The 18,684-nt window shown below is 39.5% G+C and overlaps 3 protein-coding genes across 3 annotated transcripts; 1 reads left to right on the top strand and 2 right to left on the bottom strand.

Annotated features, from left to right (window-relative positions):
• Window positions 1-401: 401 nt before the first annotated feature.
• LOC101158747 (lecithin retinol acyltransferase-like) lies at window positions 402-3,001 on the bottom strand. The gene is made up of 2 exons (XM_004066019.4): window positions 2,312-3,001; window positions 402-1,761 (listed from the first exon to the last, which is right to left on the bottom strand). Exons 1-2 carry the CDS (start codon window positions 2,795-2,797, stop codon window positions 1,606-1,608), a joined length of 642 nt encoding a protein of 213 aa, XP_004066067.1. The 5' UTR covers window positions 2,798-3,001; the 3' UTR covers window positions 402-1,605.
• A 119-nt stretch (window positions 3,002-3,120) lies between these two features.
• On the bottom strand, window positions 3,121-6,929 carry LOC101162811 (lecithin retinol acyltransferase). Its single transcript, XM_004065957.4, has 2 exons — window positions 4,366-6,929; window positions 3,121-3,618 (listed from the first exon to the last, which is right to left on the bottom strand). Exons 1-2 carry the CDS (start codon window positions 4,897-4,899, stop codon window positions 3,466-3,468), a joined length of 687 nt encoding a protein of 228 aa, XP_004066005.1. The 5' UTR covers window positions 4,900-6,929; the 3' UTR covers window positions 3,121-3,465.
• A 7,957-nt stretch (window positions 6,930-14,886) lies between these two features.
• Window positions 14,887-18,297, top strand: fgg (fibrinogen gamma chain). Its single transcript, XM_004065958.4, has 9 exons — window positions 14,887-15,021; window positions 15,097-15,144; window positions 15,226-15,412; window positions 15,549-15,633; window positions 16,101-16,231; window positions 16,495-16,628; window positions 16,715-16,899; window positions 17,058-17,335; window positions 17,428-18,297. Exons 1-9 carry the CDS (start codon window positions 14,959-14,961, stop codon window positions 17,604-17,606), a joined length of 1,290 nt encoding a protein of 429 aa, XP_004066006.1. The 5' UTR covers window positions 14,887-14,958; the 3' UTR covers window positions 17,607-18,297.
• The last annotated feature ends 387 nt before the right edge of the window (window positions 18,298-18,684 follow it).

The raw sequence follows: 18,684 nt of genomic DNA on the forward strand, positions 1-18,684 counted from the left end.
TTTATTTGATTTTATAAAATTTTGACAGCTAATTTTATGTGTTTTGATTTTAAAGGAGGGATGTGTATGTGTTGGGTTTTTGTGTGTTTTTATTAATTCATTAATTTTATTATTATTAGCATTTATTTTTATTCTTATTATTTTTACTATATTTATTATTTTAACTATATATATATATATATATATATATATATATATATATATATATATATATATATATATATATATATATATATATATATATATATATATATATATATATATATATATTATTTTTTTCTTGCTTTTTTATTCTTTCTCTGGGAAGCACTTCTAGATGCTGTATAGCATGAAAAGCGCTATATAAATAAAGTTGAATTTGAATTTGAGAATAAATTAGAGCTTAACAAAAAATGAGGCAGCACTTTTATGATGAAACAGAGACAGTCTGCATTCAGGAAGTTTTATTTCTTAAAATTGTCACTACTTTTTTCATTTTCTGAACACAACAAAAAAAATTAAAATTGAAAAGCCCAGTTTGAATTTCTGAGTATTTCTTTATTCAAATCGTATTCAAGTTGAATCATGAACGGATGAAAAAAAGCTGTTGGAAAAAGTTTGTAGCTGTTATATAGAAGCTACAGTCTGCAGGCAACAAGCTCCCTGCTCTGCTCCATTCTGATGGATCATCTTGCAGACAAATAGATCCATGTACGTCTTTGATTTCCTTGTTAGAGCTGGGATCTGGGTCAAAACTACTACACGTTTTGGGATGAGACTGGGTTTCAAAACTGTACAGCTGGATAACTCCAGTATTGCTCGCCATTTTTGTTGCACCTGTCATAATAGATTGTGAGGGGATGTAAGGTAGCAGGAGAGTGGGTGAAAAGATGGATGACAGTAAAAGGGGAAGCTTACTCCACGCCCAAATTTCAAATGAGCTACTGCAGCTCTGCAGAAACTATGTCCTGGAAAATGACACAGATTTGTTTATTTAGCCTAAAAACAGCATAATCATAATTAAAAGACCACTCTGAACACTTTTACAATAGAGCAAAAGAGGATCAGAGTGGGATGTTAATCTGACCAAAAGAGACCTGTGGTCTCTCAGTGCAATTCAAGCGAAAAGCAAAAGAGGAAACTTTTTTACACTTTGAGAAGAAAAGTTATTCATGGAACTAAGATGAGTCACAGGGTCTGTGGTTTTGTAGATTCATCTAATTTTATTCTAGATCAGCTTTGATGTGAAGGCTGTGTCACACAGACACTCTAGTCATAAGCTGCATGATTCTCAACCGACCAAAAATTTGGAACAGCTCAAAACCAAATTCACATAAAGACTTGTCAGCCAAAATCCTCGACAGACACCTGCGGACATCGATGAACGCAAGAAACACTTATGAATTACGTACATCACGCATTTATCACGACAGACCGACATTTCATATTTGGAAAATGTGCAAAATGCAGGTAGCGGCTGTGTGAAACAGTGTTAACACAGATGTCTGTTTGTGATTGAAGGCATTGTCTTTGATTACTAAATGAACTGTGTGAGGCTTAAAATCCTCTCAAAGTTTTAGCACAGTCAGCTTTTCATTTTTGCTTTCCCAACAGGTAAGAGGTTGGTTAGGACGCCATCCAGATGGTGAAAGAGATGAGAAAGGTAAGCAACGCTGCCGTCAGCGTCACACAGCCCAGGTGCAGCATGGTGCAGACGCCGCACAGAGCTGTCAAGTAGGCGCTCATTCTGCTGAACACGATCTTCCGAACCGTTGTGCAGAACTGAAAGACAGAGTTTCAGAATCAGAGTTATTTGTCCTTGAACCTACTCTAGATGGAGCTATTGGCCTCCAAAATGATGCTTTTGACCTGAGCAGCTCAGGGCTGAAAGAACATTTGTGTGACAGATTGTGAAATTGGAAAGACTCAGAAGTTTAACCCTGGTTTTCTCTACTTTTGTGCAACTTTGAAAGTACTGCACATGCTCACTGTTCCCTTTCTAATATATAGCAACCCTGCATTGTCTATTTCTGTGTAAAGAACAGAGGCACTTTCAATGTCTTGAATTAAAAGTTAGGTTCCATTTAAAGGTAAAATAGTTTGTTCTGTTGGAATAAATGGGTTTCTATACAGGAAAGAGTTGCGTGGGATTAAAATGTTTCAGTCAAACTTGCGAGAAAATTAAAAATAGACTTTTTTAAGATAACTTAAATAGCTGACATATAAATAAACTATTAGATGTATTTTTGCTTAACTCCAGGTCAACACGTGGTAAAGAATTGTAGAAAATACATTTTAAAGAGTTTTGATGTCTTGCTTCAGGACACCCTACCTGGTAAGTCTGATAACTTATGGCGACGCCGTATCTGCAATACATGACATAGTGTTCGCAGTTGTACCACAGCAAGCTGTAGGTGACCGATCCCAGTAGTTTCTCAGCCCGCTGTGCCACCTCTTCCCCATCCAAAGGGGGCCGCTTGCACATTTTATCCATGTGGTTGATCAGAATCTCTGCTCCATAAGCAAAATCCTCCACAGAGTCCACTCTTACGCTGGCCACCTTGGCAATGACCCCCATCAATAGGCGGTTGTTGGTCACCATCTTGGCAATGGCGGATTTGTCCTTGGAAATTGCCGGCAGGATGTCAGGAATGAGGTGAGCTACCCGGTCGTTGCCCAAGTAGATGCCAAAGTGGGTGAACAGCGTCCTGGGCACCTCCAACAAGTCCCCGCGTTTGTACAGCGACAGGTCATGCTTGGAAGTTTCTTCTTTTTTGAGGAGCCCAAAGAAAAAGTTGAGCAGCTGATAGAGAAACATGATGGTGTGAAGCAAAACCGTAACGCCTGACCATTTTATTGGAAGGGAGGGACGGGGGTGGTGAGTGGGATTTAAAAGCTGCTCTGCATTAATTGTTCACGCTTTAGGAGGAAATAAAGGGGCTTTTAATAATCTGTGCTGTGTGGTCAGACTTGAACACAATCCCCCCCCTCAGCTTTTTTTTGCAATGTATTGAGGTCAAGGATCCTCATTAGGAAACCTGACATGGCAACAGGCAGGTCCAATCCTAATCTAAAGGTTACAGAGACAGTCAGGTATGATAGCCAATTTAAAAAAAGAAGCCTTGTAAGACAAAGTTTACTGTATATAACTGTTTTATTCAGCTTTTCTTTATATGAATTATTGCAATGTATAAAAGTTTATCACAACATTTTACAATTTTCAGTCAGGGATAGGTCGTTCGTGGATGACAGTACTGGCAGATAAGAAAAGAAATATTAACATTTTCAGTACATAGGCTGTAAAGAAAAACATGATAGTATTATAATGGTATTTCTATACAAAGGTAACTACAATATTATTGTAGCATTTTGAACACGTTTGAGTCTTAAGTCTTTGAAGCCACATGATAAAGGCGATACAGGGAAGTTTTCGTCCAACTCATGTTTGTGTCAAGTTTTTTCCTTTTGCCGATGAAGAAAGCGTCCTCAACCTGCCATCCACAAAGAGAAGGGGATCAGAACGGTGGGTACAGTGGTTGAAGGAGCGACGCCAAAGCAAACCAATGAGATAAAGCCAAGAAGTCCTGTGATGATGACACTCCGCTGGTCTCTGATCAGAGATTTCAAACTTTCACAGAACTAGAAAAGAGAAAAAATAAGCAAAAATAAGGAATTTATGACATTATTGCTGTTTAATTGTGATTTTATTTTTTTAATAAGTTACTGATGTAAACTAGCATCTCAAATACTTCACAGTCATTGTAAGGGGGCTTTTCATTTTAATTTCACAGCAGCTCAGACTAGATTAGCAAAAAAATGTAACAACGAATGATGACGTTAAGATCCTCACACCTGATTGTGGGAAACATGTTCTTGTGCTATTTTTTTTCTATGAAGGAGAGCATATATAAAGAAAATTAAGCTTAAAATTTTATTTCTGAGTATTTCTTTATTTAAAATACCTGTGAATCGGGAGCAGACAAAAAAATGTAATTGGAAAAAGCGCTTTTTTGTAATGTAGAAAACACACTTTGGGCACCATTCCCTCTGCTCTGCTCCAATTTGATGGACCCACTTAGACAGACACACAGACAAATAGATCCATGTATGTATTGCTGCCATTTTTGTCCCACCAGTAATGTTAGGTTATGAGGGGCTGTAAGCCAGTGGGAGAGCATGTAAACAGAATGATGGATGTCAGGAAGTAGGGGCGGGCTTACTCCACGCCAACTTTTTATCTGCATTTTTTCAACAAAAATTTTTTTTAATGCATCGTCAATAATTTATTATAATTTCTTTTTTATAATCATAATAACCAAGATTGACTTTTTTTTAATGGGACAAAAAATCAAATCCTTAAATAGTAGTTTGTTCTTGCTCATGTACCTTCTCAGTCTGCCTGCTGGTGGCAGATCCGTATCTGCAGAATGTGACAAAGTGCTCGCAGTTGTTCCACAGGAGGCTGTACTGAACGTCTCCCAGCAGCCTCTCGGCCCTCTGGGCCACGCGCTCGCCGGGCAGCGGCTGCGTCTGCATCATCCTGTCCGCGCGGTTCACCAGGATGCTGGATCCGTACGCGAAGTCCTCCAGCGAGTCCACTCTCACCGATGCCCTCCTGTAGATGCAGCCCAGGATGAGTCTGTCGTTGGTGATGACGGAGCGGAGGAGCCTGCTGTTGCTTGTAAACACGGGGAGGATGTCTGGGATCAAATGCGCCACTTTGTTGTCGCCCAGATAGATGCCAAAGTGGGTGAAGAGCGTTCTCGGCACCTCCAGCAGGTCCCCCCTCTGCAGGGGTGGAGGGGGAGCGCGCGGTGCGGCGCGCCCCCGATCATCGCTCTCCCACCAGGGAGACTCGAAATACTTGAGTCTGAACAGAAGAGAAAGTTTTTCTACAAGAAAGGTCAAAAGCTGCAGCATGGTGACTGAAGGAAATCAGCAAAGACGCTCGATGAGAGCTTTTTATTCACAAGAGGAGGAGGCAGGTCAGAGGATCGTCATTGGCGCAAGCGGTTTATAGCACCTCAGAGGCTCCTGAGGCTCAGTTTCCACATTTTATTATACACATAATAGACGATTCAACATAAAATCTATTTTATTTTCCTGAAATTCTTCTAAAAACTCCATAATTTAAAATAAACTGGTCTGTTTTTAACCTAACCCAGAAGTTCAAAAGGTACTAACCTTTTTCCTGAGTTATTGTAACTCGGAAAAAAAAGAGAAAATAAAAACATAAATTGGGTTCAAATGAAACCACTGTAACCCAAGATATATTTTGCTCCAAAAAGTGTCCCTAAAAGCAAGGTGAATAACCCAAGAACTTGGTTGAAGAAATAACCAAAATGTTTAAAGAGTCTATGATTCATAGTTTATAAGAAAAGAAGTTTTTAAGCAGTCAGTCATTGGAAGGCCTTCCCTGTTCCGTCAGGTGCATCCTGGTGGTCAGAAGTTCACTTCAGTTCATCCTCTGATCACACAGAAACAAACCAGAAAATGAGTCAAACATATGAGGGTTGAGTTCATTGAGTTTCATATTAGTTTAAAACACTGGATGGGGCTCGGTGCTGTAGTGGCCCTTCAAGAATCCAACCTTAAGCCATGCATGTATATGAGTGGGTTTTCTCTGCACACTCCAGCATCTCCTCACAGCTCCAAAACATGCTTTGATTGATTTAATCTAAATGATCCTGCGTGTCTTTTTGATATGGATGCACAAACTGTCCAGCTACTTCTCCCCAAAAGTAGCTATAAGATAGGCTCCAGCATCCCAACGGCACAGCAAAAAACTAAGCAGGAATAGATAAATGGAGAAAGCAGGAGTACTGAGATTTAAAAATCTCATGAAGCCCCATGAAAATCTTCTGACTTTACTCAATTGTCTGCCCCAAGAAAAGCTTAATCATTACACAGGGTAAAATGTTTGTATCCCACTCTAGGCGGTAGAATCTCTGATGTCTGGTTCCACCAGGTTTTTTCGAGAGATCACATTTCTTTTCTTTTAGTGCTTGAATTATAATGACAGCTCCTCAGATTTGACTTTTTTAATATTGTGTCATCACATCTTATCACTCTTCTTTTTTGTCTTTATTTCCTACATGCATTAATCAGTTTCAAGAATGTACCCTCAGGTCTCATGCACGTGATTTCAACTCTCGTGTTGGTGCTTCTTAATCGTTTGTACTTTAGCACTGTGAAGATTAGGCTAAGATGCTTAGAATTTGGAAATGAAATGAAAAAAGGAAACGAGAAATGACAATGTTTAGTCCAGTTGCAGAAATTCTTATTTGTGTTTTGGCATCATTTGTTTTGGTGAAATCCAAAAAACCTTCGTCATTTTCTATGACGTAGTTTCTGCAGAGCATAAGGACATACATGGATCTATTTGTCTTTACCAAAGATGTGTCACACCTAATATCAGGGCGGATGTGATCTTTGTCTCTTTGATTTATCAAATTTAAATTAAGCTGGAATTTCCCTCTTTCTACATTCAATTAGGGTAACCTAAAACATCAAAGCTGCATCCTTCTTGTCTCATAAACATCCACCTAGTCATGGACCAGTAATCTCCCTTAAAAAAAGAGACACAAACAAACAAGAAAAGAAACGAAAGCATCATACAAACTGGCATGAATAGCAATATTGACCTGCGTTTGCATGAATTAAATGCTTCAAAAAGAGATCAATAGAACCTAATTAAATTCAATTATTCAATGTTTATTTATATAGCCCAATATTTACAACAATAGTCATCTAAATGGGCTTCATATAGGTAATTGTGTAATAAAAATGAATCAAAAAGAACATAAACTCATAGAGTGCAATAGGTATAGGCTAAACGAAACTAAACAGACTAAAATAAACTGGACATCCCTGCCCTTAGACCATCCTTTGCAAGAAGGAAAAACAGATTCAGGAAAAAAAAAAAAAGAAACCTCAGGGGTGTCCACAATAAGAAGGGATCCTCCCCAGGACGGACAGGCGATGTACCAGAACTCTTAGAGAAGAATTAGCTTATCTAACTCTACAACTACATGTTTAAATAGTCAAGCAGATAAGTTTCATCCAGATAAGTTGGGGGATGGCGCGAGACGAGGCAGAGGTAGGGTCCACAACCAAGGGTAGGAGCAGGAGCAGAGACGAGGTCCACAGCCAAGTACAGGAGCACTTCCCTCCCCCGGAGGGAAGTGGGAAAGAGAGACAATACATGAATCGCACTGCACCAAGCAGAGCATTTAGGACACCACCATGTTGTACTTTTAAGCTACATGTCTCGTTGCATGAATGCTTCTCTGTCAGCTGTTTGTTATTGCATTTTCATTATTTATCATATCAATGGTTTTTGCAACAATTCCAAGCAACATTAGTTTTATTTATTTATTTGTTTGTTTACTTTTACCATTGGAGCTATTTTTATGGTTTGATTTTGGGTAATTTTTTTTTCCTACTTAATAGATGTTTTTTACTTACCTTGACATAACTCAACATTTTAACGTCCGGATGGGCTGTGTGTAGGCCGGGGGCATGGGAAACCTTGGTTTCCCCAGGGGACACGATGACCGTAATCCAGTGTAGGTTCTCGCGCTACTACCTAACTAGCCACCAGGGGGCCCAAGTCTGTGCCCGTGCCCAGCTCAGAAAAAATACAGGGTTGTGTCAGGAAGGCATCTGGTGTAAAAATCTCAGCCAAACCACCTGTGTGAATCAGTAAAAGCTGGTTTGCTGTGATAACCTCGCAGGGGATATGCGAAAAGGTGAAGGACAGCATAACTTAATATTTTCCCATTTTAATAATCAGTTCTGAATCTTTCATGTGTGGATCACCTGCTTGTTACATCATCTTTTGTGATCCTGGCAGAACCTTGAACAGTTTGACATCCTTCCTAAATCAATTTTGCCAGAGTTTGTCAGAGTTGCCAGTTGAGCTCAGAACACAGAGTTCTGGTCCAAGGTCAACAACTAACTTCACCATCAACACACGATTTTGTTTAATCTCTGTTTCTAATGGAAAGACATCAGCAAAGTATTCTTAATATTGTTCACCTTTTGGCATAGCCCTTCATGGGTCGACACAGCTTTCCCCGCGTTGCATAATTTGTTTGGCAAACATTCATTTGCTGACACAACCCTGTATTTTATCCGGGCCGGGGACCGGCTCAGGGAAACCCAGACTTGGGGCCCCCTTGTGGCTACATAGGTAGACAGTAGAGTAAAGAGTCTTGCCCAAGGACCCACACTGGATGAAGCTCATCACGCCCCCTGGGAATCAAACCCTAATTTCTCTTGTGCCAGTCCTGCAGGCAAAGTCTTCAATAGGCCATAGAAATCAGTTAGGAGTGGCAGTGCAGGGGCGTCTCAGAGGAAATCAGCCAATCATGACACATCCAAGCAGCACAGATACATAAACACGCAGCAAGACCCGGTTTTGAAAACTGGTCAAAAAATAAACTTTTATTTCTCTGGTTACCTTTTCCCACTTGACATGTTACCTGAGACAATAATAGAAAAGACGCCTGCGAGAGTTTTTAAATTGTAAAATAAACCCATTTGTGTTCAGAAGAACAAGATCACTGACTCTGTTTTTGACTTCCAGTGCGTAGATATAAGGTAATGAACTTTATGTTTTTATAAAACTGTTAGACACAGAGAATCAACCAGGAAAAAACCCAGCATGTCTTCTCCACTGGTTTATGACTTTTGAATAGTCTTGTTCTCTTTTAACATCATCTAATGATCTTGAAATTCTTGCTTTTGTCAGAAGTCAAATATATTAAAAAACTTGATTTGCTTTTCTTCTTTTGAAAATGTTGCTTTTGCAAAGCTGAATATTTGCACAATTTTACTAACTTCGAGTTTTTTGACCATTTTGTTTTTTTTTTCTTTCTTTAAAGGACCTTGAAATGAGCTTTAGTGAATTGCTGCTACAAAATATTTTTGTAAAAGGAAAATTGTAAAAAAAATTTAGACCTTGGTAAGATTGTTACGACGGAGTTTTAGGGCCACAAAAAAAAAAAACTAAAATTACGAGATTTTATCTCGTAAATTTAGGAGATAAAAAGTCTTAAATTTACGAGTTTTTATCTCATAAATGTACGAGAAAAAAAGTCGTAGATTAAGGAGAAAACACCGAAGTTGTCCGTTTATCTGAACCTATCTTGAAGATGAAATATGTGGAGCCTTTTGTGCAGTTTTATTTCTGGATTTTTATAGGTTTAAAAAGTTTCGTAGATTGTAAACACTTTAGTAAAATCTTGAGACACAAACTCAAAAAATCTCAAAGGTTCTTTAAATGTTTATTCCATTTTAGAGCTGAAGAGAAAACGGTCAGCAATTTTCCAATATTTCAACTTTGTAAAATAATGACATTCTTTTTCATTTTTTTGAATATTATTAATATTCACAGTTCACTATCTGGACAGTTAGCTGCAAACAGATTTCATTGGTTTAGGAAGGTTTTGCATGAATCCGGATCAGCCTCGCCAGAACAACATCTTTGTCGGACGTCCTTTCCCAGAGGAATTACATGATGAGACAAAACATTCTTTGACCAGATTGGCTTAATCCTGTAAACTTCACTTTCACACTCACGCTTTAGACCAAAATGTACACAGAAAAACACAGCCATCTTTTTCATCTGTGTCTCCTGACCATTTGTTCCAGAGTGTTGACCTACATTCTTTAAAAGTTTGACCAAAGGGATTTATCCAACTAAAGGGTTTTGTCTTTTCAGTCTTTGAAGTATCAGGTTACTTTAGCAAATACAAAGGTTTTCTCCTCAGAATCAAACCTAAATAATGCCAGTAAATTAAAATGGTAGGATCTAGGTTTGATGTCACTGTTTGTTCAATAGGTGTGACAACAATGCCAGAATAAATATAACCACCAATAAGTGAAGTTAATATTAAACTTATTCTCGGAATTAGACTGGACATTTAAACCTGTTAGCACTGACTTAAGTTCTTTTTTTCCTGAGCATCAACTTTCAAAATCTATTTTATGTCGAATTTATTTTTGCAAACAAAGTAACTGAATAAACACAAACGTGTTTGAAGGCCATGATCCCAGGTTGCATATCACATCACATGAAGACTATTTTAGCTAGTAAAAGACCAAAAGAAAGTACATTAAAGAAAAAAGTTATTGAAATCAGGTCAGTTTATCAAGTTTTTGTTAACAGATTCTCCATTTTCTATCATGTAAAATTAGCCATAATGTTAGCAGAAAAACTTGGGTGGCTTTAAGTTTTAAAAATTAAATTTACACATGTATCATGTATCAGACTCAGCTCTGCTGCTGAGTCTGATATGTTTGTATTTCATTTCTGAGTCAATATTCGTATTATTCTTAAGACTTAAGGTGTCAGCACAGGTAAACGCTACCTGCATGGCGTTTCCGCCTGATGCACCTCCGATGGTGCCAGTAGGGCAGCTGCTGGGTCATCAGCCGGGAGCCACCCTTCATTGATGTTTCGCTCCATTAATCCCGGAACATCTCGTGGTGGTGGAGCAACGGCAGAGACGTCTCCCTGCCGCCCCCCGCAGCTGCCCTTAGGACCCATCTTTTCCCCACGAACTGTCCCTCCTCCTCAACTGTAGCCAGACAAAGATTTAAAAATCATCAGTAAAAGCTTTTTTAAGCATTAGAAATAGCACATCAGCCGCAATAATGAATAATAAAAATGTTGTGAAACATGTGTTTTTGATCCTTTCATTTGTACTGCCCTTCCATGTTGATGTTCTCATTTGCCCCCCTTCCACAGTTTTTTGTCCCCTTACATAAAATGCTATAGCTGCCCCAATGATCAGACATAGGCGGTGTGGGATCCCAAAAAAAGGACACCAATAAAAGGCATTTTTTAGCCAACATCTGCTTATCTATGTCATGATTCGAACGTGAGTTCAAAAATGACCCAGATGCTGGAACCCGGAAAGAGGCTTGACACAACGGTAAGATTTCAGTGGTTTAATCTGAACCAGAACTTGACAGGACTTTCTTCCAGGAAGAGAGAACGTGGGCTGGCAGGAGGAATCTAGAGCTGGAATCTCCTTGAGGGGGAACAGCGGCGGGAGCGAGGCTTGGACCAAGACGAGGCGAGACGGCTGGCTGGAGGTTACATGAGACGGCGTAGGCGAAGCTTGAACCAAGGCGAGGAGAGGCGGCTGGCTGGAGGTTTCTAGATGCGGCGTGACTGCAGCGTTGGAGGACTGCGACCAGGTGAGGATCCAGAAGGTTTACGTCCATAGGAGGAACAACGAACTGGCACCGGCTGATGATCCTGGAGGAGTTTATGAAGGCAGGTGTAGATGAGGTGAGTGGATCCAGCTGATCGCGTCCAACACAGGAAGGAGGGGGGAGGAGGGAGTAGCTGACAGGCCATGACAATCTATTTATAATTAATTTTCTTTTATCCATATAATGCCCAACAAAGTCATCACAAATTAACGGATGACCTGGAGGCCTGTTTTTGTTTGCTCCTGACTTAAAACATTTTGAATCAATTTTAACTTAATTTTCTTTATAAATAGCATTTGTCCTCCATCATCAGAAAAATGCCATAAGAACTTGTTAAAAACACCAAAAAACACATTTTTCATTGGAGTGAGTCTTTAAGAACTAGAATGTTTTTGTGTCTATGCTGGTATGAATTGACAATCTATGTTTAGTCAACCAAGTCTTAACCCTTGTGCTATCTTAGATGACCCCACCCTTACTTTGACGTGTTCTCCCTACCATGACAAAGGTGGATAAAGGTGGAAAGATTTCATGTAATCCATGGACACCAGTGAGGTTCACAAATCATTGAAGAAAAAAGGTTCAGTGCATTGTCTAGTGGGTCTAGATGACCCAACTCCCAATGTTAAAGTGCCTGGGATAGCACAAGGGTTAAAGTATACCCTGAAACCTCTAAGTTTACTCTCCTTCTGTCATAGGTGAGGATCAAAGGTGACAGAATATTTATGGCAGACCTCTTTTCCATTGTCTGGTACTTTGTCATGGACCACCAGTAGTTTCTGGTCTTTCAGCCTTTTCAGTATAAAAGAGCTCAGACTTTCTGCTTGCATGACATGTTCAGGTGCTTTGCCAGATTTAAATCTAATCTGATTTAAATATTTAAGATAGGGTTGACCCATTAGTCAGCGTTTTTTTTAGGTTCATACAAGGAAAGTTATAACAAAGAAAAAATGTATCAGTAAAAAGCAGATCATGTAAAATGTAACAATTTAAACAAAAATGAGCAAAAACTGCAGATTTCAGAATAACTCCTAAATAAGCAGACAACATAAATGATATTAAGTGCAACGCCTTTTACAGAAACAAAACAGAAAAGCAGCAGCAATATTTATGAAAAGTCATTTATGGAAGAATTGTGGACAAAGTGTCAGATACGCTGCTTTTTTTGTCTTTTTTGCACCAATCCTTTCAGCTGAATCTACTTAGCGTCTGTGGCCGCATGCTGAACCCTAACGTGGCATTAGAACAAACCTTTGCCCCTGCAGGGTCTGCAAGATTTACATGGGGGCCTAACGGCTCCAGCCACAAAGCTGCGTCTAAGGAGGGGGGGACCCTAAGAAGGTTTGTCCTGTTCAGACGACTTGTGGACCGTTCACACTTACAGCCCCAAAACACAATCTTTTTTGTTTTCCCTTGTTAAACTCCAAACTCCATGGAGTTCTTGCTCATTAGGTGATCATTTGATGGCTCTGTAGCTGCTAATCTGAAGGATTCTGCTTTCGTTTTTACCCTGTCACCATTGATGAAGTGTCATCTGTCTGGGAATTGTGAGCACAGCGTGTTAACATTTATCAGCTGAATGGATTGATTGCATCCTTCATGGCGGTTAGAGAAAGAAGGAGACACTTTCCATCTGCTGTTACAACACAAGGAGGCCAGTTCAGCAGAAGTTCAGCTCTGTTTAGGTCCATGGGCGTGGCAGTTCATTCTCAGGTCAGTGAAGTGTTCATCCTTTCCCCGCCATATTTATGTCATAAACCAGGTCTGATGAGGTAAGAATTATCATCTAATGTCAACACGGAGCCTTCGGATAAACCAGTAATAATCTTTACTTTCCCTCCTGTATCTTCACTGTTTGGTTTGAGGTGATAAAATGATATGAGCTTCAACGAATAAGTTTGGAGGAAAAACTCATAAATAATCAAATTCTCTTTTAGTCAACATGTTTTTACAAAAATAGTATGACAGGATTATAAGACTGCAGAGCTGTGGGAATCAAGTGATTAGCTTTCAGCCACAATGAACTGTTGTGTTTTATAAACATTCATTTATGGTGTGACTTGATGAACTGCTCTTTGTTCAAATATCATGACAGTCGTGGCATCTTGTTTTAATGAGAGAAAACAACGATAATTTACCACACGGCCAATACTGTTTTCTGTTTTAATAGTTACCTCCACCCAAAAAGTTACCTGTGTCTGTCAAATTTGCTTCCAAGTCATGTTCAAAAACCCCAAGGTCAAGCAGGTCACAGAGGGAAAGGTTATCGGGATGTATTACAACTTGTTGTGATAGTATTTGCCAAGTAATGCAAAATGTGCTAAAGAACATGCTAAGCACGGGTTCTTGAACGCGATTTTAGCATACAGTGTTCACACTTGACTGTTGCTACCCGATACTTGTGCAAGTAGTACTCATAGCTGAAAGAGGCTTGCAGCAAAATGTCAAAGCAGTGCAAATCTGGTGAATCTTGCTCCAAGCTTTTTCTTTCACATAACTATTCTGATATATGATAGACTTGCTGTTATAGAATTCCAGCCGGGCACAAACCACAGTTATTAATTTCTCCTCCTTCATAATTAATTTTCAAATGGTTGGCACTTCCGTGGGTTAAAAAGGACACTACCCATAATTCACTACCAAATCCGAGTCTCTGATTGGTTCAAAGTTCAACTGGTTTAGCTTTCAATGCGCGTTCAAAGGCAGAGCGTTTGTACATAGAGCCCAAAATCGGATTTAAAAACATGCAAAGCTATGCATGAACGTGATAGCTTCAAGCGTGCATTCACATAGACTTTTTATAGGAAGTGGTCGCTTGAACGAACGCACGTCGCCAAGGTCAGTGTGAGCGTAGCAAACTAGCCATGCATGAAGATCAGTTTTAAGGTGTCTCTGCTGTTTTCCTTATTACAAGCAGGACCACAATTCCTTCGAGGTGCTTTAGAAATGAGTTTCTGTTGCAAAAATTGAGCAGTAATTTTCATATTATTATCAAGTCTCGATTAATACAATAACTTTTTCTGAAGACAATCAATAGGAACTCCATTTTGATACCTGACATGTGTTGTGTAATGATTCCTGGGATAGACTAATTTAATTATTTTTAAAGCTTCCTCTTTGTTCTTATATAGCATGAATACTTGTAGAATTGCTAAACAATCTGCATATGTATTGATAAAGTATAAATAACCCAAAAAATGCTTTTGATTGACATTCATTTAAGACACCAAAATTTAAATGAAATGGCATGAAACAATATGAAGCATAAAACTTTAACAAAACGTTCCAGTTTTATGAATTTGATCTTGTTTTCATACTTTTGGCAGCACATACTGTGTGCATGTAGACCCTGCAGAATGCTTCCTCGTGTAATGACAGATGGACTCAAGCAAGTGAAAACAAATGATTTGCCTTGATGTGATGAGTCATGTTGTGATTCTTTTTCGATTTCCCGACTGCAGACGAGCCATGTTCCAGAAGATGCTGAGTCATCCTCACCTGCAGTCAGATTTGCACAAATATAGCTTGTGCCGGAAGGTTGGAGCTGTGTTCTAGTTGGTAAACTTTGAGAACGTCACAACTTTGAAGCAACCCCTGTTACACTCTGAGTCACAGATCTGTGACAACAAAGTGAGTGGAATGTTTACCCATGAACCTTTACCAAAGTCTGACCCGTGGCCACGTACAGATATATATTCCCCCAGTCCAGGCACCCCTTCACTCTCCAAAAACACAGGAAGCCAGAACAACATGCAGTCAAAACTTCTTGCCACTTTGGGAGGATTTCTATTACTCTTCTCCCTGGCATCTGCAGTGAGTTCAATGATTGCAATTTTTTTGTTGTGAGAAAAAAAAAAATCAACTCACCTAATCTGTCCTGTTTTATAGCAAGTAAGAGGAGATAATCTGGGAACATGCACCACAAATGATGGCTTTGTGAGTACCAAACTTGTGTCATGTGTTCATCAAAATACATCTTTTTTTCCTTTTTAATCAACTTGCCTTTTTTGATTCTAGGGAAAATACTGTCCCACAACATGTGGAGTTGCTGATTACTTCTTCAAGTATTTACCAGAAGTGAGTGATATTTTGGCGGAAATGCAAAAAGACCTGGACATGATAGCTAACTTGACTGAAGGAGCAGAAGAAAAAATTACATACATGCGAGATTCAGCTGCTTCAGCCCAGAAGAGCTCCCAGCCAGGTGAACACCATGTGGTTTTTTTTCCAAAAAAGATAGAAAAATGTTGTTTCTCTCTTCATTGGTTGGTTTCATAAATTCTTTCAAATGTTACATGTCGAGCTTAAAATAAATGCATACGTGGTTGTTTTCATTTCAGAGCCTCTCTATAAAAGGTCGTCAAGTATGCTGGAAGACGTTCTTCGATTTGACAAGACAATTATTGCACAAGAACAGCAAATATTGTGAGTAAAACAGAGGTTTACGTCTAACTGCAGGATTTTAGGCGTCAGTTCTGATCTCATAGACACTTTTAGTAGTCTCAGCACTTCAGTATCATTCTATTTTGTTTTAAGTTTTTTTTATTTTTGGTGTTTTTGAGGATCATATCTACAGTTATGCTAACATGAGCTGCTTATGTTGTAGAGAGTTGAATTGTTTTCCTAAGAAAAAGGCTTCCATCATCCTGTTATGGGATATCATGTAGTCAAAGCTAAAGAGGAGGAAACGCTTGTCTTTTTTACTTCCTCACAGAACGTTCAAAAATTGCACCACTTTCTATTTTTCTATTGATGTTTCAACTACTTTTTCTCCCAATCGCCACCAAACATCCCACAGACGGATTTGCAACCCAAACATTTTTCATCAATAATCTTTTTTAGCATAAGGAAATGATGACTCAGAGTCGTCTTGGGTGTCCCTGTCTCACCAGTGAACTCCAGAATGTGATCTCCTCCAATGAGAGAAGCATGGCAGACCTGAAGCAGCTGTCCATGCAGCTTCAGCAGAGATGCAGCGAGCCCTGCAAAGACTCCGTTGAAATCCAGCCTATCACAGGAGCAGGTAAACACTCCCCGTGACCCTCTGGCCGTTCCTATTTCATAAGGAGTTTCTCAATCGGGCCTGTTGTGAGCACTTTGTGTCCTTGTTCAGGGTTTAGTTTTCTGCCAAAATCAATAAGCTACATCGAAGCTTTTTTGTTTTGTCTTAGAAATAATCTTCCATTACTTCAAATTTGGGGTATTCTTTTAGGCATAGACACAAATGGTCACGTCCCACGAATGCATATTTTTTTTCATTTATGATTGTTTGTTTGTTGTTCTCAGATTGCCAGGATGTTGCAAATAAAGGTGCCACCACCAGCGGCCTCTACTATGTGAAGCCAGCCAAAGCTAAGGAGCAGTTCTTGGTTTATTGTGAGATTGACAGTGTTGGGCGGGGTTTTACGGTACTCCAAAGAGTAGGTACCCATTTTAATCCTGCTATTGTTTTTCCCACACTCAAAACAGTTTTTTTATCCCAGTCCATTTTCCTTTTTGTCCGCAGAGACGTGACGGCAGTGTGGACTTCAGGAGAGACTGGGTCCAGTACAAGGAGGGCTTTGGCTATCTGTCTCCGGATGACACCACCGAGTTTTGGCTCGGAAATGAAAAGATCCATCAACTAACTATCAGCACCACCATCCCGGTTGTCCTCAGGATAGAACTTGTTGACTGGGAGGGCAACAAAAAGTACAAACGAACACCCACGCACTATGACAGATTGTGTAACAGGAGCAGAGAGGGACATGATAAAACAAACATGACCTCTCATTGATGTGGCTGGAAAATGTAAATAACGAGATCTAAGCTGGTTCAAACGTCTCACTTCTTGCTGTCTCTTACTCCAGGCACGCTGACTACGCCATGTTTAGGGTAGGCTCAGCAGAAGACAATTACCGCTTGATGTATGGCTACTACTTTGGTGGCGACGCAGGAGATGCTTTCGATGGTGTTGACCTAGGAGAAGACCCCAGCGACAAGTTCTACACGTCACACAATGGCATGCAGTTTAGCACCTTCGACAAGGACAACGACAAATATGATGGCAACTGTGCCCAGCAGGACGGCTCCGGGTGGTGGATGAACAGATGTCACGCCGCTCATTTGACTGGAAAATACTACCAGGGTACAATGACTCTAAAAGTGGTTACTTCCATGTTTAAATGTATAAATAGGTTAAAAACATTAAAATTTGGAATCTGCGTTTCTGTCATCCAGGTGGAAGATACACGGAAAAAGATGCGGGTGAACACGGCTATGACAATGGCATCACTTGGCTGACGTGGCACGACCGCTGGTACTCGCTGAAGGAGACGACCATGAAGATCATTCCCCTCAACCGCATCATGTCAGGAGGAGAACAGCAAGCTGGCGTGAAAACGTTTGGAGGACTGTGAAACCGTTAAGTGTTCTGCACTTAGGCCTCCTCAGATCAAGTATTCAGCCACCAACTATCACGGTGTCACTGTGTTGTTGACCATTGTGGAGATTTTTGCCAAAAAGAATTTTCGGTTTCTTCAATGTTGTTTTGACCACTAAATACATGTATTTTCCTTACCAAGTCTTGTTTTTTTTTATTCTTTGAAAAGTCATCAGTTCTTTAAGTCCTTAAGGCTAAATTCAGGCTTAAACTTTTTTAAATTTTTGAGATCAAGCTGCAGGGAAAACAGGGGCCAGTCAGTGGAAGAGTTATGCCAACGAATATTCAGTTTGACACCAAAAAGAGTCAAATCAAGAGGCCCTATGAACACAGAACGCTTAAAGTTCCACTCTGATCGTCTTTTGATCTATTAGAAAAGCGTTCCCTGTGCTTTTTAATTGTGCCACTTTTTGGCACAAATTGAAAAACGTATCGTTTTCTAAGACATAGTTTCTGCAGTGCAACAGTAAGTCATTAGAAAATCACCTCTGAGTTGTGGGCAGGACTGTTGGTGTGGAGCAATCCTGCCCCCCTTCCCCAAAGCACAGAGCAGGAAGCTTCTGACCCACCTAGGGTATTTTCTGCATATCAAATGCAACCTTTTTCAAACAGTATTTTTTTATCTGCTCCTGATTTACATTTGAATAAAGAAATACTCCGAAATGCAATTTGCAGCTAAATTTTCTTTATAAATGTCCTCCATCATGAGAAAAATGGCTGAAGAACATGTTAAAAACACAGAAAACACAATTTTCAGGTCTTTGATGAAAATCAACTGTGCTGTGAACCACTGAAATCAAAGGCAGGAGGTAGAAAATGAAATTACAAGCATAGATAAGGACAGCAAGAACTGAAGAAAAACCTGAAAATGTATCTTCAGAGCACTAATAATACATTGACAACCAAGAAATAACTGGAATCCAATTATATAAGATTAGATGATTGTACTATTTTCAGGCTGCTTTGGTTGTTGCAGGAATTTATCCAAATCAAATTTTCCTTTGAAATATTTACTGTAAATTATTTCATCTCTTAATAAATGAGTTCATTGCTTT

This window comes from Oryzias latipes, chromosome 1 (assembly GCF_002234675.1).
Source record: "Oryzias latipes chromosome 1, ASM223467v1".
Lineage (NCBI taxonomy): Eukaryota > Metazoa > Chordata > Actinopteri > Beloniformes > Adrianichthyidae > Oryzias > Oryzias latipes.